A 24,138-nucleotide genomic window follows, 5' to 3' on the forward strand; every position below is an offset into this window, starting at 1 on the left:
GATTCGTCTGAATGTGATTTTTTTTTTAATATCAACTTTTTATAATTTTTACTTATTAATACTTGAAGATATTAATGGTTAAAATAATGCATTGGCAAACGTGAAAACAAGAAATGTGTCACTTAAAAAAGAAACGGAGGTTAGTATATAACAATCAAAGAGTATATTTGTTAATCTCATAAAATTCTTTTATACGTGTACAATCAAAAAAGTTTTAGTACTATATTTTGTGACTTAACGTTAATGGCCTCCTATCAATTGGAGGGTTACGTAGATCTTTTACGCGGGCACATTTCCATTTCCCAGGGATCTCCTCTAATTTACCATTCTCTTACACTTCAATTTGTATAGGATATACATCTCCTACAATTAACATGAGTATTACAGTGATGAAGCTTGGCTGAGAAATTTAGTTGAATGCCAATTACAAGAGCTTCTGTTACGTGGAACATATAAATATCTCAAAAATTATCTAGTTGATTAAAATCATGTGGGAGCCCAATGGTTGGAGTTCCCACCTCCCAATCTCATGGTCGAGAGTTCAACTCTCATCAACCACATATTTGGAATGAGTGGATATTTGTTTCTGGATATAATTGGATTGATAGGTGATCAATGTGATATTTTAAAAATTAACGAGTCAAGTTGAGTAACTCAAAACGTAATAAAAAAGCTCGCTTGAAAAGTTTTTTAAAATGTGAATTCTACTTTTATTTTAATTTTTTATAAAAGTGAATATGAGCCTCCAATACATTATCGATCTATGGATCTAAAATTATAAAACCAATATATACAATTTTTCAAACCAATCTCAAATCAATAATAAGTTCAATCTTCTAAGGTTTCAAACTCGTTTCGTGTTCTAGTATTTCAGACTTGCAAGTTTCAACTCGAGTTAACTTGAACTCAAGCTCACAAGTGTAAGTCAAGTTGTATCAAATTCAAGTACCTGAATTCGGATTGAGTTGCGTCACTTTAAATAATTAGAGATGCAAATGAGTATGTAAAAAGAACAGCTTAATCACCTACGTCCTGCTTGGTAGTCGGTCATAAATGGTGATAATGAGAATGAATTTGTGTGTAAATTTGTGAAAAATATCAATGTCCATTCCCATGGTAATGCTAATTTATCCTAAAGTGTCCACTTTCTTCTTGAATTTTCATTCCCATCCAATACCACCTTGTAGGTGGTAATGAGTGGTAATGAAAATTGCTTCCCCTTGGAGACAAAAATACAAGTTTAGGAGTGAGATTGCTTGCCCATGGAGAAAAATGCCTCCTCATGGAGATTTTAAGAGTGCTTCTCTAATAAAATTACAATTAAAATTCATTTCCATTACCGCAATTTATTAACGACTACCAAACGGACCGCTAATGTATTTGAAAATGGGGATAAGTAAAGCATAAAGGAGAAATAAATGTTTGCTCAATCTGGGTACATCTTCATGTAGTTCAAATTAAACATAAAAGAAAGATAATGCCATTAGCGCTTAGATCTTCAATACTTCAACAAATTCAGTTGCTTCAAGAGTCCTGAAACACCAAAGAAAATATTTAGTAGGTATTCTACTATATTAAGTATAATGTATTTCCTCTATTTTTTCCGATGCAATGTTTTTTTATTCACTTACTAAAAATTAAAGGTAAATGTTACATCTAGAAAAACAGAGATATATAATCAATTACTTTGTTATGTTCTGCTTTTACCTTAGTCTTCGATAACAACAATTCCCAGCTTCTCCCATTGATCCAAGACTTCGTATTTGGTTCGATACTGTCGACCAGCAGGATCATAATAATACTATATTTTGACAATCAAACAAAAATAAATTTAATATCTGATTTGATCGGACTTTCATGCTTGTTCATCATTCACTAATTAAGTAGTATTTTGGTTCAGGTGATGCTCATAGTCAGTTACAGTTATCAAATATATATTATTATTCATAAATCTCATAATTGATTTTATTAGCTTTTCGTAATATTTTGTCTAGTACAAAATTGAAAATTAGACGTTATTACATGTTAAGTTGTTTTAAAAAAAACTTGTAAGGAATTTGGGATAACAATTTCAATAGAATTAGGGTAAAAAAATGTCATTACTTAATAAAAGTGTTAGGGTTCAAAAAATTTGTCTATGTCTTTATAATTACATATAATTATGAAACTTTATTATGTTTTACTTTGAAACATTAAGCATTGAAATTGTAATTGAGTAGTGGTTAAACTCTCGCATTTCATTTCAAAGGTCATGTGTTTAAGATTATAAACATGTGTCTTAAAAGTTTGAGCAGAGTGTCACGTGACATTGTTTCTTTGATAGGAACGCCTTTTAATATATTTGTATAGATTCAAACTCATTATTAGTGAAGGTTAGAACTTAGGAGTATAATACCTTAATAGAATAATATGTTCCTTTGGAAGAAGCTAAGGCTCTCTTTTTGGTAGACTAATTTATCTATTTTTCTCTACTTTCCTTGTAATAGAGAAGTTTTTTAGTGAAAAAAAAGGAAAATGATAAAAGTATATATATTATATACATTTTTGTTGCACTTTCCCAGACGGGACCCTTTTTTTCTCTCTCCCCTCTCTCCCCTCTCTCCTCTCTACTTTCAAAAACCCTAGCCTCCATTGTTGATTTTTAAAGGGGCTTCCATCGGTTTTTACCGTTGGAAAGCCCCACCTTTGCTTTTTTATTTGTTTTTAGGTTTCCAATAACAATTTCTCCCTCGAAAGACAGGGTTTTCGATCTCCTTCGTAAGAAAAGGTTTTTCGATCTCCTTCGAAAGACAAGGTTTTTCGACCTCCTTCGAAAGACAGGGTTTTTCTCCTCTTTTAGAGGGGGAATTTCTACAGGTTACAATCCGGGATACTAGATCTAATGGATTGTCGTGAAATTATTTTGTTGGTGAAGAATTATGCGGGATCTCAAAGGTTATCAATTTTTCGAATACGGTCAGATGAATCCGACGGAAATCATCCTCACGACTACAAGGGATCGTTAGATTGTCTCTCCAACAAGGCTGTATTTTCCAGCGATATAAGCGGGAGATGTTCCACATTGCAAGATTTGTTTGACGATCGTAGTTTTTATGAAGGAAATTTTTGTTTGATTCAACTTATGTATTTGTTTGATTCGATTGCTTATGTAGATGTCGTATGACTTTTTATTAATGAATTAATTTTACTATTCAAAAAAAAAAAAAAAAATATACATTTTTGTTCTTATGAAGCTTTACTATAACATCTATAACTGCTTTGGATCTAGGTGGATCTGGGTGGATAGTCCAGCAACTAAACATTTACGAAAATTATGTTATCAACCCTCGAATACTACTATAAGAATCGGTACTGAATATCCCTGTAATTGATACAGTAAATAGAATTTTTAAGTAGACAAGTCGAGAAAGATATATAATTGAATTAAATAATTTTGAGAATACTCTCGGAAACAGATTTAGTGGAGGAAGGGTGAGGCCTATAGCTCATAGGATTAGAGCACGTGGCTACAAACTACAGTGTCGGAGGTTCTAATTCCTCCTCGCCCACAATGACCCAAAGTGAAGGAACTTTTCCCTTTGAGAATAGGAAAATCATGATCGATTGATCGGCATAGCGTATCCAAAGCTATGGAACTTGGAATGGGTCTCCTTTTCTTTTTCATGATCCTTAAAACTATTTACGATTTGTTGAGACAAAAAGGAAAGAATCAAAAGCAGGTATCTTACCATTTATTATTTCTGCTATCTCCTTAACTTGGAAAAATGTCACACCTTTACATGGATGGAAATCTATAAGATTGATCCGTGCATCCAATGTCAATTATTTTATGAATATTTATCTAACATGAGAGTGATTTTTTTTGAGAGAATTATGATTAGAAGAGTTTTTTTAGATTGCGTTAGTAAAGTGAGGCTGTATTTCATAACTCTTTATCTAATTAATTCTTACAATATCACCAGGAGGGCAAGTATAAATAACATTTTTGAATTTAGGATGATTAGCTGACATGCAAAGATGTTATGTAAAATCATTTTCCCTTCAAAATGAAGGAAAATCTGTTTTCCTTCTCTCTTTTGTACACTCCTCTCATTATCTCCTTACTTCCCCTTTCATTTTCCTCTCATTTTATCATATTTTTTACATTGAACCAAACAACGGAAAAATAATCTTAAAATTGTGTTTTCCATGAAAATCATTTTACGCTAAAAATATTTTTTGCCGAATCAAATGGAGCCTAGATCCATTTCATTTCATTACAGTTAAAGCAAAATTATGGATGATTTACGTGCAAATGAAGATATCACTAGTGTATAAACAAGTAACTTGAAGTTTTGAATTGAACTAGTTCATTGATGCACTTAATTAAGTAGTGTAGGTGAATAGAAGAACCAAAAAATAACATACATACCCTATAGGTACGTCCACTTTCGACAACTCGCTCTTCAGCAAGCCAGCCAGGGAGGAGCCAAGAGTAGTAAGGGGAGGTTGCATCATGGATATATGACTCCGACCCGTGTTCGAGCCGCCGCGTCGCTCGAAAACCACGCTCCTCCATCTTTCTTAAGGTGGTCATCGTCATCTCCGTTGGCCTGTAATGGTCTGCCTTCACCCTTGGTGATGATCTTGGTCTCCTTGACATCCTTCCTTTTTTGAAAAATATATACTAGAGAGAAAAAAATAAACAAGGGGAAGTAACGAGTTAAGTAAAGACACATTGGTTAACTAGTAAACGATAGGGGTTTATATACTATAGATATATGTAGTTGAGGATATTTTTGTTTTAGCCATCAAGTTGTTGGAAATTGCATTAGGTACTTTATTTTACTAGGAATTCTAGTTTGCATTTTCACCCCTCTTAAGGAAGTATATGTATAAGTGTAGAAAAAAAAAAGAAGTATACATATGGTTAATCAGCCTAGAATGGTATAAAAGATGCATCCTTCTCCAACTAGAATGGTGTGAAAATGTATCCTTCTGCGGTTAAAAGTTAGATTGGTGTATATCGCATCTTTCTGGCATTTTAGTATTCAAAAATCAATGACGATATGTGGACATTTAAGGTTATTCTTTGATCATTTTTTACAAATTTTGGCGCGTTCTGTTCATTAGTTTCCCCTAATCTAAATCTTCTTTTCAGTTGGATTCTTCTCATGGCGGCGTGCGACAGTTAACCAACAATCTTACATAAATACTGCAAAAAAACTTGCAAGCTTGTGGAATATTTTTACACAAGAAGCTAAAAAAGGAAAAATGACTAGTGATTAGCACGCGCCTTATTTGTTGCCATTGTGCGTTTTTATACTAATATGGTATAAGGGTGTCTATTACAACATCAGTTTAACTAATTGCCTATATATATATGAATGCATGTAAATATATTGGAGGTTCTTTTTGTGATCATGCAATTAAAAAGGGAAAAAAAGGCTTTTCATAAGCTCATTCTACTTACATGCATGTGTTGTTCCTTAATTCAAACCCTATGGATTATGATCAAATTAAATGATGATAACAATCTATTGAAATTACACATATATCTTATGTTGTTCCTCTTATGTGTAGTGTTTTGTTTATGTATATACATGCATAAAATACTATTTTATAGGTTATCTTTCATGACACGTCATTTATATAAGAAGTGGATGTATTAGGGTTCAGCATACATATATTCTTTTGCATGAACCTAAAAGTTGGCCGATTGTCTGATTTATATAAAAAATACTTATATATAAATATTACATTGTGAATTCGCCTACCAGATCTATAATTCATTTAAGATATATGAAGTGATTTGAGGGAATCTATTCATAAATCATACTTATGTTAGATTAAAGTGATCATTAAAATTTTAAAACACCTTTTGATTTAGTTAGTACTATCGTTCACGTGATTGTCAAATCCGGACAAAGGGAATAGTTAACTTGGTAAGAGAGATAACAATATCCATCAATCATTTATCTGTCGATAGATCAAGGTCATGATTAGGCATTAAGCTAGTTACCTCAGATACATCCAAACTTTATACGTACACATTTTTTTTATAGGGTAAAATGAATATCCCTTGTACAAGTGGTGCCGGGGGGTTTAGAGAACCCTTTTCACAAGGATGGAAAGAGTGGCTCGAATCAAATATACCAATTTTAATTCTTATACATATGCTTTTGATATGCTTCCTTGATTGACCAGGCTCGTTTTTTCAGCTCACGCGATAATCGGGACAGAGAGAATGGACTTGATTCACCACCTTTGCCCACGAGCCGTCCGGCAAGAATGAGAGCAAGAATTTCCACGTTTTTATATTTCATTTATAGATAATATAGCTTTGGACTTCAGTAACTAGTAACTAAATACTGGTAACTGCGAGGACCCGGATCTAAAAATTCTGTGGCCAGGTACTACATTGCAATTTTAGGGATTTAAAATGAATTGGGTGAGAATGCAATGGTCAGTTGAATTTGAATACAAGACCACAGTAAAAACGTTTCCACGAAGAAGATATTTTCCTTTTCAATACAAACCGTATTCGGAAACTAATCAACAAGAAACGGAAATCTGATCAGATTTGATGGCTAAAATCCAAGAAAACAATTAAGACGCAACGGTGATTCTCCGAGAGCAGTTTAATGATGAAACTAGTCTTTAAATCCGAGTTACGTTTTAAATTTTAATACTATATTACATAATATAAAATACTTCAAATGAAGGCGCCACATAGTATCGTTTTTTATTTAGTAACGATTTTCAATATATTAGTGTAGATACTAGCTTTATATGTACCTGACAAGTTCGTTGATCTTAGAAATTTTTATTCTATTATATCCTTCATATGTACTGTTGTATTATAATGTAAAAAAACTAACAAAGGTTATGAGTGATTTTTAATATTAATTTTTTGTGAATGAATTTAATTTGAACCAAAAAATAGACATAATGAGTTTGTATGACTGAAGTAAACAGTAAAGAATCAGTCAGACTTTTCAGATGAACGTTATGTATACTTCTCTTATTAAAAAAAATATCAAGATATTTTGTCTATTTAATTTTTTGATTGAAATATTTGATGCATATACCATTTTTAACATGTTTAGAATGACAAGTTGAAGGTAATGCGAAAGACTTCTTAAATTGTTTTATTTTGTAACTTCTTTCATTCCATTTGGTTATTAAGGATAATTAAGTATTTTTTGAGGAGTGACACCAACTTTCTCCCCTCTTCCTTCTTAAAATAGATATTGCACCTACGCGTGCAAAAGCAAATGGAAATTTATATTACGTCAAGAGTCATGACATATATCCAAATCCTTGTTTTGAACTAACAAGAAAGCTAATCAAGTTGAGAATCTGCTTTAAAATTTGATAAAACTGCGTGTTATTCAGCTTTGCTTGTTTGTTTTTATGAAGAAATTGACGAAAATGAGATTAATCGTTTTTTCATTTAAAGGTATATTTATAATTTAGGATGGACACCAAATGCGATACGGAAAAATAATTAGGAATGACAATGAGCTTATTTAGACTAAATCAGATTGAGGTTGGGGGACAAAAAAATAAAAGATATGCAAAAAAAAGTTGGGCCTATAAGTTAGGAGTATTACTTTATTGGGCTTATTAATTATCATAAAGGATCATACACCAATAAACCCAAAAAGTAGACAGTCAATTAGCCGACGAGTTAAGCGAGGCCCATGAACTAATTCTTATTATCTTAAACTTACATAAAATAAAACTCAATTAGACCGAATTATTTATTGAATTAATTTTGGTAAGCTCAAAAAAAATAATTTTCTAATAAGTATAAAAGCGCAGTGTTACATTTACAGGTGTATCTAACAGAAATACAAGTAGTTGGTAAAATTGCAGGTTACATTACACCTAACAAAGTAGGCTCTCAACCTCCATTTCTGTTCTAAAATTGAGTGAATCCAAGGTAAATTTTTTGGTAAATTTGTTATAAAGTTCTCTAATTTGATTGATAATGGTGCAATTTGGTTCATTTTTCTTGTATATTGTTAATTTAAATCTGGGATTATTCTTGCATAAGTATATAGTTTGGTGAATGTACTAATTGTTATGAATTAAGGGTTGAAATTATTGTTTTTTACTGTAAGTGTTTAAGATTTGTGGAAAGTTTAAACTCAAGAATTTACTCTGTAATTGATTTGATGTCGGTTGGAGTGCTTCATAGTTAAGGTTTATGTTTTTTTAGAGCTTTCAAGTGAAGCCTTTTTTTAGAATGTTTTGATTACTGATTGCTGAATTGTTTGGGATGTTGATGTAAAAAAGGAACAAAATTTTATCAGATATTGAGGGGAAATTTGGTTGTTTGAAGCTCGATTTTGAAATAGGCTGAAATTCTGGGGAAAAATATAGATTTTAGTTAGAAGGAGAAGTTAATTTGATCATTTTTACCAACATTAACCTAAATGTTAGATTGCATTGTGATTGTGCATTTGATTTGTGAAGTGGGTATATTGAGAAATGCAATTATAAGGGAATTATTATGCAGTTGAAGGATGTGTAGGATTCTTCACTATTACAAGAGATTTTGTTGTTAGATACTTAATTTGGGCCTTCTTTTGTATAGATTGAGCTGTGTAAACCGTCCTTCTTTCGAAATTGGTTCAGCGAATCGTAACGGCGTTCATAACCCAGGGGGGATGATAAGATCCATTTCATCACTGTGATTCAACTATTCAAGAGTCGGATTTTTTTAAAATTATAGCTTAACATATACTTCATCACTGTGATTCCAATTTGTTAGAATGAAGACTGAATATGCCTTTTCTGTAGATAACCCGGAGTAGAAAGAAGAGAAATCTTGAAGATCTAAGATGCTTTTCATTCAATCTCATACATTACACCCTCTTTAGTCCTTTGCATAGCTGACCCCCCTCAGTATTTCAATGATAGTAAGTGATTACAACGGAACTGAAATACCGACGGAGTGAAGGTGTGCAAAACTGTGTTCGCATTGTTAAGCATTAACGGAGGTAACTTCAATTGTTGGAAATATTCTTTGCTAAGGTTCTGTAAGATTTCACTAATACACACTAAAATCTGTCTATACAGCACTTAGATATCCAGGTTGAGTTAGTGTTCTCTATCTTGATGCCATGGGGGAATGGTTTTTGAGTTAATAAAAGAAAGCATAGGATTGTCCAAGAATATGTATCACTATGTACGATTCAAGCTTATTTACTGGCTGCTGGCATAGTTGCCATATATCCTGGCCACTTATTAATGTTGGAGAAAATGTGTAAAGATTTGCTTCTCGGTCTATGACAACAAGGTTTCTGTATCTCCAGTTCATATAACTTGTGAGCTTTACCCTTATCTTTCAAGTTATGTTGTTCTAGACGCTTATTGTTTCCTTGTACTGAGGTCTTAGACTCTTAAGTAGAAAGAATTACTATGTTCTCAGTGGTGTCAGAAATGTAGCAATTATCTTAAAGAGGGAAACCAGGTCCAACCTGAGGTTTCTCTCTGAAATAATGATTGCCACATCTCTGGGTGGTAGTTGATAGGCTTTCTCGTGTTCTATGTCTCAGTGAGTTCATGTATTCCAGAAAAGGGTGCCAGTTTTAGTATCATTGGGAAAAGTTCTTGAACTTACTTCAGAAGCTAGTCCATAGATGTGGCGACCTTGTTAGTTGAAGGGAAAGGGAGAAGCAAATGGTTTAGACATTTTATTTTCATTCCGGTTTGAGTTTAACTTGGACATGAATAGGACGACTCCCTCTTGTGCCTCCCTGTTTTTCATCTTTTGTGCTGGATATAATTTTCTGATTAAGTGCCTTCTGTCAGCGATGTAACATCAAGTATGTTTCATATTGCTACAGCAATGCTTTTGTCCTTACAGGAAAGAGAGAACACGATAAATTTCCCTCTCTTTTTCTTTTTCAGTTTGTCGGTGTGGGATTTACATATTACTCAATGACAGAACTGTGTTTGTATGCTAAATGCGAATATTAGATCACGCTCTAAGTCTATATGTTACTTTATGTGTTTCTGATTTCACAATATCCTTTAAGTGGGCATATATGAGGGACTTTCTATTTATTGTTATGAACATAATAAGCTAGGTTTTCTCTTGTCCTGAGTCTCATCCTTTTGTTTAAAGCAGTACTGCAAAATTATTTGATATAAATGTCTTTGATAAGAAGTTTTTGAATTTCACAGAAGTGAGTGGATAAATGGCAGACTCCAACTATGATGCTGGTGACGATGAAACACTAAAAATTGATGGGATGGAAGTTCTTTGGACTGAGAAGTTTGAATCTTATTTTGTATATTTAATGTCGGAAGAAATAGCAAGGGGAAACATGCAAGCAACTACCTTTGCCAATGCAGCGTGGAAAGGTATCTCAGAGGCTCTGAGACAGAGAACAGGGAAAGAGTACACATATTTGCAGTTGAAGAATAAATATCATAACCTGAGGGCTCGATGGAGCGATTTTAGTAATTTGTTAAGGGAGAAAGACATTAAGTATGACTCAATAACTGGAGAAGTTCTCGCAACAGATGATGTATGGAGAAAGCTGTACACGGTATGACTTCGAATCTCTTTGAACCATTTTAGCGCGCTGAAGGTTGTTTTATTAAACATTTCATAAGTTTGCGGAAACCCAAATTATTGTGTCATATTGTTGAATCCCATTGATGGTCACATGTGAGTGTCCCACATTGGAAAAAGAAAAGAGACTAAACCACTTTATAAGCTTTATCAGCCCGGGTGGTGGGTCGCTTTGGAGTTACTCCTCCTATCACCAATTGTTTTAGGAGCTAACCTCCTCTAGCTTGTAAGTGGGCTAAACTCTCTTCCTCGTTATTGGGTTATCCAGAGCCATTTCATATAATCTAAAAATTAACACATATGGTCCAACACGCACACTGATGATAGCTACACAAAAAAACATTCCGCATTTTCTGCTTAAGTTTGATTTTTTTTTTGTATAACTATTACATGCTCATGTCATACTGTTTGAAGGTGACTGGCTGTTGTGAAGAACCTTTAATATTAGGGTGAACTTAATTAATTGCTCTCTCAATACAGAGGTACCGTCGAGCAAAAAGCTTCAGAAAGAAAGGATTGAAAGATTATGATAAGTTGTGTGTGATATTTGGGTCTCCTGAAATTCAATCCATTAGAGGGGATTCCAGTGAAGATGGAGGAGATACTTTTAGAGCCAGGAAAAGTGACAAACTTCTAACTCCAGAGATCCCATGTAGAGATATAGTAGTTGAGAAATCTAATACTCCAAAGAAGCAAAAGATAGGTAAGAAGATGAGCTTTACCCCTTCATTGGATTCAGTTGCCGATAGCGGTGATGGTTGTGGGTACCAATCTGGGCAAGTCCAGGATGTTGTTAGATGTATGGAGGCGCTGAACACGCTAGAAGGAATAGATGGTGTATCATATGTGAAGGCAACAAGGTATATTCATGATGATCCCTTATGGAGAAAGATGTTTCTTTGTATGCCAGATGAAAGGAAGAAAGACTGGGTGCTCAACATTTGAGAAAATTGTTATGGCTACTCTACCAAATATATCACGAGAAAGGTTCATTAGCTAGTAGTTAGATATCTAGTTTTCGATTCGAGAAACTGGCGGGTTCAGTGTGTTTACAGAAATTCCCCATAGACGCGTATTCCAAACTTTAGATATCCGACAATTAGCTATTCAACCACTCTCATATTCATAGTTGTGGGCTGTGGCTGTTGTGGTGTGCCTGGCAGCTATCTTGTAAATGTTGTGGATTCCTTAGGCCTGACTCCTGAGGATTTTTATCCTACTTATCTGTTGGGTGTTTGATTGGTATATATAAAAGGTTACTACTACTTCAGTAGTACTGATTCAGAAGTCTTATTGCCCCAATTCGTATCAGAATTCACCATTCATCATGCATTTGAGTGATGGATTGCATGATCTTTACAATATAAGCAAAATTCAGTTTATGTTTATGAGATGCGACAAGTATTTCCAAATTTATATGTATATGTGATTATTAATTATAGAAAAACAGGGAATTCGAATTCAATAAGAACCTCAAACAATTCAGAATATCCATCTTTTTTCAAACATATGGTGCACTAGCTTGCAAAAAACTTACTATTCCACTAAACATAGTTATGAATCTTATGATGATTCGTTTGATTTTGAATCTCTTCAACCACATCTTCACGAATCATTGTGAATGGTGTTTCGGCTAAGAAACTAGTCAAAAGAATGATGTGATTAGGGTGAGAGTCAAATCCCAAGTTGGAGTATAATCTCGAGTCTTGTCACTGCAAGTCCTGCAAAACAAGGAAAAACTGGCCTAGGGGTGTTCCCGGAAACCCCCTCTGACACTCAAGTCAGTGATAGGCTAGAGAGAAAGTAAGCAAGTCTAGAGAGATGCTCTAGTTTGTTAGGTCCGAATTGAATACCTTTGTCTGATGAGACAACCCCTATTTACAGAAGATGATACCTCTAATAAAGGAGGGTATTTTAGTTAGCTCCAACTGGTGGAAAATTATGTTCCCTAGAAGTAGGGGTATTTTAGTAACTTCGTCATAGATAGGTCAGTCCAGGAAATGGGCCCAAACAAATAAGATGGCCAAAAGATGCAATTTAATCAACAAATTACACATCCTTTGATATCAAATTCGAAAAAAGTACATACTAAAATCGAAAAACAGTATCAACCTGAAGTAATGCTCAGATTCAAATACTTGTTTTTCGCTAAACTATGGCTATGTTTAGTTCACCTGAAATTTTCTGATCTGAACTTATCTGATCTGAACTTATTTTTTCTGATCTGATCTGAACTGATCTTATTACAAGATCTTATCTTTTAGATTTTTCTCAATATATAAGAAAAAATATAGTCATGTGGGTCTTGTTTGATTCGTCTCAATGAGTACTTTATTAATATTCAATTATTATAATTTTTACTAATATGTAATGAAAGATATAATGAATTTTAAATATAAGCATAATCTGAACTGATTTTATCTAAACTTATCTTTTCTGATATGATCTGATTAGATCTGAAATAAGCAAAAATGAGGTGAACTAAACATAGCCTACGTCCTCCTTTATTTCAAAAGCCACAAAGTTTACTAATTTAACGACATTTTATTAAAAATTGAAGGTACCGTTGGGGAAAAAGAAAAAAAAAAGAAAGAAGAAATGTCACATGGTAAGAACATAGACCTAGCAGTGCGCTAGTTATTATGACAGATAAGTTAGTCAACACGGAGATCCAAAGTGAGACTTCTAATTGGACTGTTGTGGGCCCCGAGAATAAGAGTATGTGAACAAATTTTCCACTTTAGTGTCCCAAAAACGCGTGTACCACACTATTACGCTTTTACAAACTTTGTCCGTGTTTTGAAATACGGAGCGACAGCCGACAAGGGTTAACAACAAGTATTATGTGTATTTTTGAGGTCTCGGGATCAAATTTTATATTATGTAATTTCTTAATTTTTTTAATGTACATAAATTATATGAACTAAACTTCCTAGGGAGAGCGTCACATGACATAGTTTCTTGTTTTTGCACGCCTTTTAATATATCCTTTTAATATATTTGTATAGATTAGGCATAATTCAAGCCCAATATTAAAAACAGCAAGTGTCACTTTTTTTGTAATATAGTGACTAGTTTAATAAATATATATAGTGACCTGTTTAATCTATTTCGTGACCAATTTAATCTATTCAGTAATGACATTCTCTAACCCATTTAGGAACTAGTTTAATCCGTTCGGTAAGACTACTGGGTTATTTTTTGAAATTATCTGTTGTAGTTCGAGAATAAAAAAACAAATGAAGGAAAATAGAAGGGATAACTAGGATAGTGTTGGGTTAGAGTGAAATGAGCTAGATGAGCTTGTTAAAAAAATTTAGTCTTATGGGTTCATTAAATTTCATGTTAAAATTAAACCGTCTATTGTAATAAGTTGTAGTTCTTCCCATGGGTAGAGTTTCAAAAAAGTTTATCATACATCTGGATATATCATGCTCATAGTATACCCTAGACTATCTTTGAATAAAATATACTTAAAATGGAGAGTTTTAAATGAGCAAATAAACAAAAATTAGTTCAAAATGTACTATGTGCGTGCATGATACACCCGGATATATGATGAATGAAATTTACAGAGTTTTGTTAGCTTTTCGATTTTGCAGGTGGAAAATCAAAGGTCAAATTTCACCAAATTCTTTCTAATAAGGATTTCCCCATCTAAGAAATTTTAACTTATCTACTCCTTTTTTTAAAAAATTGACATTTCTAACATTATATTCTATCTTTCTTTCTCACAACATACTCTTAATAAATTAGACTACTTCATTTAGGCCTCAGTACTCTCTCTAATCTGCAAACACAAAAAAAATCCAAAATAAAAACATAGGATTCCTTGATGACAAAAAAAAAAAACGAGAAAATATAGTAAAATAGTAAAAAAGACAAACAAAAAGACAGCTAAAACAAGTTGGGGGTGTTTCCACCTAGATTCCCTCCCAACCTCTCCTATTCAACTTATATTTATACCCTTCATTATCCCACATGCTCATCTTTCCCTCACAAACAAAAAAAACCATTACAACATAAACATAACAATGAGATCTAATTCTCTAATCAACCTTCTTATTATTTTCTCATTCTTCCACCTCAACCTCGGCTCCGCATGGAGTATCGGGGTAAATTATGGGACGGTGGCGGATAATCTTCCGCCACCGGCCCAAGTAGCAGAATTTCTTAAGACCAAAACGACAATCAATAAAATTAAGTTATTTGATACTAACCCGGATATAGTCCGAGCCTTTGCCAATTCTGGGATTGCCGTGAGTATCACGTTACCTAACGGTGAGATTCCAAACTTGGTTCAACTTTCTGCAGCAAAACAATGGGTAGCTACTCATATTACACCATTTGTTCCACAGAGTAATATTATAAGGGTGTTGGTTGGTAATGAGGTCCTTCATTGGGGCCCTCAAAATCTTATTGATAATCTTGTTCCTGCTATGCGTACCCTTTATCAAGCTCTCCAACAGGCTGGTCACAAAAACATTCGGGTACTCCCTCTGTCTCATTTTATAGTTTCCGTTTTATTTTGAGTACGAGAATTAAGGAAACAATGATTATAATGTACCGTATTGTATTGAGAGTTGTTCTGTTTTTTGAAATTATTGTAATAAAAAATGAAAAAGAATTTGAAATTAAATAGGTGGGTATTTGAAAAGAGAAGAGAGAAAGTAAATTTTTTTTTATATATATTCAACTAATGAGATTGAAAGAATATTAGATGAAGATGTCAAAAATCCATATGAAAATGTAGAGAAAGGGTAAAATGTAATGTTGAAAAATGAAAAAAAAAAAAGGAAATGAGAACAACATCTTGAGACACCCGGTAAAATATGAGAACGATAGAATGGGACGGAGGGAGACGGGGAGTAATATACAATTTTTAAAAAGTTTTGGTTATATTTTGTTGGGTTTGCATAATTGTAACGGTATGCAAATTTCTTAAGTAATCCAGGAAGCACGTAGAATTATGTTTTTTTTTTTTTTCACCTGGTTCACCCTTCGGGCTACATACACATCAAGACCTAGTTCGAGTGGTTAGGTTCCATTTCTTTCCTAAAGATGTTGCGGGGATTCGAACACGGGTCCGTCTTAGAGTTGGAAAATTTGCAAATATAAACTCCATGAAATATGTATGAGGAAGCACTTAGTTCTGCTGTTAATATGTACCTCAATAAAAAAAATGTAGGGGGTTGAAAGGTGTCAAAGATAGGTCTTTTTTTTTTTGTATTGGTTTAATTATGAATTAATGAATCATTAATGCTAGTCTCTGACCTTGCAGAAAAGAAAGAAAGTTTTGGTCTTTTTATATGCATCTGAGGTTTAACTTCTTGCACCCAAAAAATGAGGTTAAACATGTTTTTTAACAAAAGAATTTCAAATTTCAATCACCTGTTTGAAATTCGCATACCTCCAATTATGACAAGCTGGATTATAAAGGAGTATGACTGTTTGGTAGATTTTCGAAGCTAGATTTTTGTGTCATGAATTTAGCGGGGACATTTCTGTAATTTCATTTTTGTGTAAGAATCACAACTCTTGTGTTTAGTTAGCTAAAATTCAGTCAAATACAATTCAATTTTTACTAATAGAATAATAATTGAAGTGGTTGTAGAAGATAATACTATGGGAGGCTTTAGATATCTATTTACTTGTACGAGAATTTTTATCATACATCCAGGTGTATCATGTTCATTGCTATTTTTTGCTCAAAAACTTCCAAATGAGCATAATCACATACTAGGTAGAACCTTAAATAAGCAAAAAATAGCCTTGAATGTACTATGCACATGGTACACCCGGGAGTATGATGAAAACATTCTTACTTAAACATCATAAAATGTATTTTTTTTCTTAGTTCGGTTTTATTTTGTTTGGTGATCAATAGTTCAATCGACACTGATAAACTGCTGTAATCGATTAATTCAGCCAATGTTTATGCCTGAAACTCATGTAGGCTAATTTGGTTAAAAAATGCAGGTCTCAACTCCACATTCCTTGGGCATCCTAGGCAGATCAGAGCCACCAAGCACTGGCCGTTTTCGACCAGGATGGGACGTGGGCGTGTTAGCTCCAATGCTTAAGTTCCTACATGAAACGAAGTCTCCTTTCATTGTTAACCCCTACCCATACTTTGATGTTGGCCCTAAGAATGTTAACTTCTGTCTCTTTAAGAGAAATAGAGGAAGGTTTGATAGATGGACTAAGAAGATGTACTACAACATGTTTGAGTCCCAATTGGATGCTGTCTATTCTTCCATGAAGGCCTTAGGCTTTCCTGATGTTGACATTGTTGTCGGCGAGACAGGTTGGCCTACTGTTGGTGAGCCATTCCAGACTTGGGTCAACCCCGCGGATGCTCAAACTTATAACTCTAGGCTGGTTATGGCTGCTAGCTCGGGTAAAGGGACTCCGTTGATGCCTGGTAGGAAATTTGAGACTTACATCTTCGCGTTGTTTATTGAGAATCAGAAGCCTGGACCTGTTGCTGAGAGGAACTTTGGATTGTTTAGGCCCGATTTTACCCCTGTCTATGACATTGGTGTGATGAGGAATGGACCAAGGGTAAGTCTCTTCATTACTGATAGCATTAGTGTCTTTTGAAGTCACAGTATGCTCTGTATTTGAATATGAGGATCATCTAATTTACATATGAGATATGCAAATAGTGCATATTCACTAGCAATTATGATGATATGCAAGTTTGGGGATAGAGAAATCAGAGCAACATATACTCAAACAACATGTCATAACCACAGCATGATATGTTTGATTGATATTGAATTTTGATCTAAACTTTTATGTGCATTTCCTTGACTTGCAGCCTCAGCCCCGTCCCAGGCCTGTAGGAGGTCGTGGAAAGGGTCGTGGGACTGTCGTGCCACCAAAGTCCACTACCCCAGCACTACCTGGCCCAACGAAAGGATGGTGTGTGCCGAAACCACAAGCCACCGATGCTCAATTGCAGGCCAACATCAACTATGTCTGCAGCCAAGGAGTTGATTGCAAACCCATTCAACCTGGTGGTGCATGCTTCAACCCAAACAACGTTAGAGCTCACGCAACCTATGTCATGAACACATTTTACCAGACTAAGGGTCGCCAGCCCTTCCAATGCGATTTCTCTCATACCGCCATGCTCAGCAACCGGAATCCAAGTAAGTATAGATGTTCCTCTCTCCATATGTTATGCAATAATTTCGTTCCCTTCATTTACAAATCAGATCCTGCACCAGAACATTATTTTTGACAGTTCAGAGTAAAAAAATTATACAGTTTGTAAGAAAAGAGAGCATGTCTCATCTTCATTCATAGAAGAACAAACAATCCTGTTATGATAGATCATGACATAAGAACATAACAGTATGACAAAATAAAAGAACATAGCTCAGCTTACACACTAATACATTTTGATACAAGTAATTAAAATCTAATCTCAATACCTTGTGTCAATATATTTTTCTTATGACTAAGAGAATTTTGTTTGCTTTTCGTAGGCTATGGTATATGTAGATATTAATCTCTCTGAAGGTGCTGAAAACGCGAAATTGAAGCAAAGAGTTATGGACTAGAACATCCCTCCAACAAGATTATTTATTCTTGACAACATTGTCCATTGACGTACAAAATAATTGTGTTCACTATCACTCTTGTTGATGGCACTAATTATCATAATGCCTTATCTTTTGAGTGATGTAGATTAAGATAAAGATATGAATGATAGAGGTTTAACTGATGAGATGTGATATTTTGTGTAAAGGATCCTTTGGGAGATGATTATTTACTCACTCTTTGATCTTCGAATCGAGAAACTGGACTATCTTGTAAGAGAGTTTTGGAAAACTTACTAGCATAAGTGAGGATTCATCTCCTAGTCATTTGGCCATGAAAAGATTAACACAATAAGTGAATGAAAATTAGTTAATTTCTCTCTTTTTCTTCAATGTGAAACAGATTGAGTGCTTCACTAATTGTGCATGCTAAACATGTAGAGACTATACAAACATTGCAAAGATTTCTTGTCTCTTGTTTCTTGTGATTTCGGAACACTTGACAATCACTAGAAGCTACTAAATGGTTCCTAGCTAAACTTAGTAATATTGAGATCACCTCTGATTCTAAAGGTTTTGGGATCGAGTCTCACCCCTTCTAATAGGGATCCCATATTCCCCCTACTTGCAAAGGGCTTCAACTTATCTTATAAATATATTAGAAAAGAATCTATCTTACCGAACATAGCTTTTTTTTGCTTAATTAAACTTAATTTTGCATAACTTAAATTATTCTTACTGAAATTTATTTAAATAAGTTAAGGGGAAAATCGAAAAAAGATTTAGTCTCTTATTATAGCTATAAACCTAGGAGATTGTCTTGTAAGAGATCGCCTACTTTTACATTAAAATTAGGCAATGGTAAGTCCAATATTAAATAAAAAAATTATCCCAATAATGACTAATTTTAATTTCTTTCGGGAACTAGTTCAATCTATTTAATAACTAGGTTTATTTTTATATTAAAATTAAACCGTTTCTTTTAATAATTTTTGAAAATGTACCTGGGTACTCTGATTATGGTCAAAGCAAATGTATGCTAGTATTTTCTTATTTCAGAAAGTTTTGATGATTTCAACAGGATAGCAAAAGTCCACATGAAAAAGCTAAGAAATCTTACTTATAAAGATGTGTGAAAGGCTGAAAGAGCACCAACCATTGTTTTTAGCATATCTATATACAATCTTTTGGGGCTTGACATTGGGCCATTTCCCAGCATGGACCAATATGAAGTCTATTCTAGACTTCAACATTCGACTTAAAATCAAGATCACTTCTACTCCATAATACAAGTTTATAGACACACTATCAATTGATAGTTGCAACATGGACTAATGACTGTCAATTTGTCATAGATAGATTTAATTCAAATGCGGCTACGACTATACGAGGTTGCATTCAAAACAGCAAGCGTTGGTCTAGTGGTGTAGGCATAACCTCTTATCCTAGGATGGGATCAAGTCTAACTCTTTTTTTTTTTTTTTTTTTGACGGGGGATCAAGTCTAACTCTAACAATGTTGAATTTTCTCTTTATTCCCAACTTGCTAGAGTTCCTCCTAACCTACCTAAAATAATTATTTACTAATGCGGTTGAACACTTGAACTCATCAAGTTTAGAAGCTGAAAGATTACCAATTAACAGATTGCAAAATTATATACCAAATTGAAAATTTTAAAAGGGCTGGAGATGTGTGAACATTCAAGGGGACACGAAACCTTTCATAAAGATTAGTTTGGGCAAAATGATTGATTGAAGGCAAAGAAACCTTCAACTTTATGGCAAATTGGCAACCATCTTCTGTGAAAATACACTGCTAAATAATCGAGATGGTATTTAAAATGCCATCATACCAAAAAGCTTATGTCACGAACAAGGACCAACAGTTTCCACCAAAGTACTTGCGTATTTGCGTGTCCTTTGACAAGCCAGGCTGTTCTAAATCCCCCTAAATTCATGCATCAAACTAAAATTAATTACGAAGGGGCTTACTTGAGGGAGATAAGGGAAATTCTTCAAATAAGTCTCTCTACACTTTATGTGGGGCATATGCATATACACGGCATTCCCACCATTTATAAGTGCTTCTAAGTTCTGAATTTACAAAAGAAATTGATGGTAAAATATAAAAAAAGTAGTTATATAGAAGTATAGTATTAACGGCCCGTTTGGTAAGAGGTTATAAATGGTGGGAATGGTAATGTATTATAGTGTAAATTTGTACTAGAAATCCAATGTCATTACCAATGGTAATGCTACTTAATCACAAGATATCCATTTTCTTCCTAAAATCTCATTACTATCCATTACCACTTGGGAAGGTGGTATTAGGTGGTAATGAAAATTTATAAAGGAAAATCCATGTTTTGTGATAAAGTTTCATTCCCATGGTTATGGACATGTGAAAATCTTTACAAATTTACGCTAAATTTCATTACCATTACCACTATTTATAACCACTAACCAAACAGGTCGTAAGAAAAATGGTATCAAAAAGAAAAATTATACACCAACAAATATCTGTTTTTCTAATAATTGAACAAACATTTGTAACTATTAAGTACAAAGTTGTACATTGGAATACTATTAAGTTTTTGACATTTATAGGACAACATTTCATTTATCCTCGCATCTACCCTGTTTTATTGAAATTTTAAAGGCTCATCAATCAATGCGTGGCTTTCGGTGTGCTCATAGATGTAAGCAAATTTGCCAAAGATTGATACAAAGCTCAAAGTTACATGCTTGTGGGACTGTGTGTTGCTACTTTGCTACCCATATCCCCATATTTTGCCAAAGAGGGACACCAAGTAACGTATGGTCCAAAGTTCTTAACCAAATCTAGAAATTCACTGTCACGGTTTTGGTAGCCTATCACTCTATCTTTGTAATGCTACATATCGTGATATTAGTAGAACATAGCTTGTCTTTCGGTAGTTTATGTTCGCTGCGTTACAGGGTTTTCATGACGGCAACGCCACGTAGAGGGGTAGATGAGGGTGTGCAAGGAGCTCAACAGCACAGGGCCCCTCAAATTATAAAGACCCCAAAATGTATTATTTTGAAAATTTTACTTCATATTTAAAGAAATCACCTTTGTTTCCCACCCTTAATAAATTTGTCAATGATTTATCTTTAGATTTTCAACGTTCCATCTTTAGAACTCTAACCTTCATCTTTATTTTCTATAAATTTGGGGGGCCAATTTTCATGTTAGAACCGGGGGCCCAAAATCTTCAAGACGGTCCTGACGCCACGCTTTTCATCACGGCCACGGATTCCAGCATAAGACGACCACTTTCTCTCTCTCTCTCTCTCTACTTTCTTACTCTGAATCCTTCACGGCCATTTCTTTGACTTGACCGTTGGAGGGTGTTTTCTCGACACCCCCCTCAGGGTAGTTAATGTATGCTGCCTTGCTAGGAAATGACTCAAACTTGTTTGGTTGATATTAAGAAATTTGCAATTCTCATAAATTCTGATTGACCAAGGGAGAAGTGAGTAATTAAATTCCCACATTTTAAGGGAATTTCAATTTTTCAAGGAGTTTTCATTGCACCAATTTTCTCAACTTACTGTCAACCAAACAACTTCTCAAATGAGAAAATCATGGAAATTTTCATTGCCTACCTAAATTCCTGTCAATCAAACAAGCACTAAAACTATTTCGAGTTTAACGTAAAAGAATCGGCAATATGTACCGGCGTTTTGGCACTATGATGAAGTAGTACATAAGAATGTGAAAGGTACTCAACGAACCCATCAATCTTAACACTTTTACTCCTATGATCTTGCTGCTTTGATGCTCAAGTAAATAACATCCACCAACTGGTCCAATCTAATTGACATTGATTCTTTCTTTAAGTTGTTTATTAAGAGTAATAAAACCGACAACCATAACCAAAAACATCAAAGAATAAAGTCCCTTATCTTTATGCAAAGTGTATAATAACTAAGAATACCTTCTTTTGGTCACAAACTTAGTATTCCCTTTGTCTAGATCTAATAATAATCATATTGTCCAAACCGACCATCATATATAATCAATTAATTGAAAAGAATATTCATAAAATTCTTCCTAATTTCGTGATCTTTGCATCCCTTAATATTATTCAAAATCTATTGAGAAATTGTGATAGATTTTGTCCTAACATCATAAAATAGTATAATTTTTCGAGACTACATATACATTAGTCTATTAACGGTTACTACGTTTTAAGATTGGATATACCGCTTTTTCACTTTGAAATGCTTAGAACAACTGAAATATTATTATTCTATTACAATGTTTGGTGGTGTCATATTATTATCATGTACCATGTCGATCCTTAGTAATTTGTGAGTTCGGCCTAAGTTATTAATCCAACTTTTATTTTGGCCATACATGAGGAAAAGTTATAGATACTCTTCTCTCAAAAGAAAACCGCAATAAACTTAATCCAACTTTTCTTTCGTAATAAGCGGTTCTAAATTTATGTTTTTTTATGCAAGGTTCTGAACCTAGGTCATCTAACTAATACTACTACTTTATTACTCAGCAACTCAATAGTATATAATTAGGAATCTAAGAAGTTTAATCGTAGATTGTCAATCAGTGGCGGAGCCAGGATTTTCATTCAGGGGTAGCATAGTATAATTAACCAACTAACGGTTCATAATATAGAACATAATTTACGTTAACCTACACTTATAACCCTTTTAAAAATACGACATTATATTATTATATGGTTCATAATACTATATTTCTGTAAAAACTCTACGTACCTTACTACTCTGTCGTATCTCTTATCAAGTCGGAGAATTTTCCTTGAAGAACTAAAAATAAGAAACTAATGAAAAACTTAAAGTTGATTTAACAGAGGGGTACAATACAGGATAAAAAAAATTCAAAGCTACAATTCGAAAAGGAAAAAAAAATTGGAATATAGCGTAGAAAATGGAAAAAACATGGTACTATATCAAAAAAATAAAAATATTCTCTTTATAATATTTATAAAAAGTTGAACCTTTTTATTCAAAATTAGGAGAGTAGAGTATTTATAATATAATGAAAGATAATTATAATTAGAATAAAGTTTGTTGTAATATGAAGTGTTATATTGTTTAAATTTACAAGTGTAATTGTGGAAGATGAGAAATTATGAACAGGAAAAATAAAAGAAAAAGGAAAAAAACGAAAAAGGGTAAAAAGAAAAGGAAAAAGGAAAAGAGAAAATGGAAAAAAAAAACTAAAAACAACGAAACATGTGAACAGCAGTATCGAACCGGAGACCTTCAAGTTATGGGAAACATGCTCTTACCACCGCGCCAAACTCGTTTAATCTGTACACATATGTCTCGATACTGTATATATCCGTTCCTTAGTTTTTTTTTTCCAGCGTTTTTATTTTTATTTTTTATTTTTTTTAGGGGTAGCATGTGCTACCCCTTGTTACTAAGTAGATCCGCCCCTGTAATGTCAATACTCAATAGTAGTTTTTTTTTTTTTTTTGAGTGTACAATAGTAGTTTTTTTTTTGATAGAATATGCTTGACTAGACTTTCTGCTATCTTTTTTTTTTTTTGGGCAAAACAAGAGATTAAAGCTTCAAAAGAAAAACAATGCTCAACTAAATGAGCCCACACAAATTCGTTTTCACTTGCCTATGTTAAGAGTTGGGCTTCAGTGTTGGTGACGGAGGGGTAGTCCCACATTGGAAAAAAATAAATAGAAAGAGTGATTTATAATGTTTGGGTCACTTTATAATTTGGGTAATTTATGTTTAAGTAAAATTAAGATATCCCTTCAAAAACAAAAAGAAAAATTAAGATATCCTTTAAAAAAAAAGAGTAAAATTAAGATATATGAAGTATAACTTTTATTGTGGAGGGAGTATTATCAACATTTGTTTTTTCTATGTTGTGAAAAAAATAACAAAGTTTTAATTTATTACAAAAATACCCCTGAATGTACCATAGTGTACCATGAGTCCATGAGTGAACTCACAATAATAATTAAAATCAACAAATATATATAT

General features: G+C 33.5%; 2 protein-coding genes and 1 long non-coding RNA gene across 4 annotated transcripts; 2 read left to right on the forward strand and 1 right to left on the reverse strand.

The window, feature by feature from the left end:
- Positions 1–1,393: 1,393 nt before the first annotated feature.
- LOC125495239 (uncharacterized) lies at positions 1,394–4,706 on the reverse strand. Its single transcript, XR_007271913.1, has 3 exons — positions 4,412–4,706; positions 1,708–1,801; positions 1,394–1,533 (listed from the first exon to the last, which is right to left on the reverse strand). It is a non-coding gene; the product is annotated as an uncharacterized LOC125495239 (long non-coding RNA).
- A 3,092-nt stretch (positions 4,707–7,798) lies between these two features.
- Positions 7,799–11,860, forward strand: LOC104904075 (hypothetical protein). 2 transcript variants are annotated; one of them, XM_010692268.4, is made up of 4 exons: positions 7,803–7,927; positions 8,791–8,990; positions 10,180–10,547; positions 11,054–11,860. In XM_010692268.4, the coding sequence occupies exons 3-4, from the start codon at positions 10,194–10,196 to the stop codon at positions 11,516–11,518; spliced, it is 819 nt and encodes a 272-aa protein (XP_010690570.1). In that variant the 5' UTR covers positions 7,803–7,927; positions 8,791–8,990; positions 10,180–10,193; the 3' UTR covers positions 11,519–11,860. The 2 variants fall into 2 exon arrangements, with proteins under 2 accessions (XP_010690561.1, XP_010690570.1); XM_010692259.3 differs by lacking the exon at positions 8,791–8,990 and having other exon boundaries at positions 7,799–7,927.
- A 2,375-nt stretch (positions 11,861–14,235) lies between these two features.
- LOC104904063 (glucan endo-1,3-beta-glucosidase) lies at positions 14,236–18,516 on the forward strand. Its single transcript, XM_010692248.4, has 4 exons — positions 14,236–15,063; positions 16,553–17,137; positions 17,397–17,730; positions 18,070–18,516. Exons 1-4 carry the CDS (start codon positions 14,608–14,610, stop codon positions 18,090–18,092), a joined length of 1,398 nt encoding a protein of 465 aa, XP_010690550.1. The 5' UTR covers positions 14,236–14,607; the 3' UTR covers positions 18,093–18,516.
- Positions 18,517–24,138: the final 5,622 nt, after the last annotated feature.

This window comes from Beta vulgaris, chromosome 2 (assembly GCF_026745355.1).
Source record: "Beta vulgaris subsp. vulgaris cultivar EL10 chromosome 2, EL10.2, whole genome shotgun sequence".
Lineage (NCBI taxonomy): Eukaryota > Viridiplantae > Streptophyta > Magnoliopsida > Caryophyllales > Amaranthaceae > Beta > Beta vulgaris.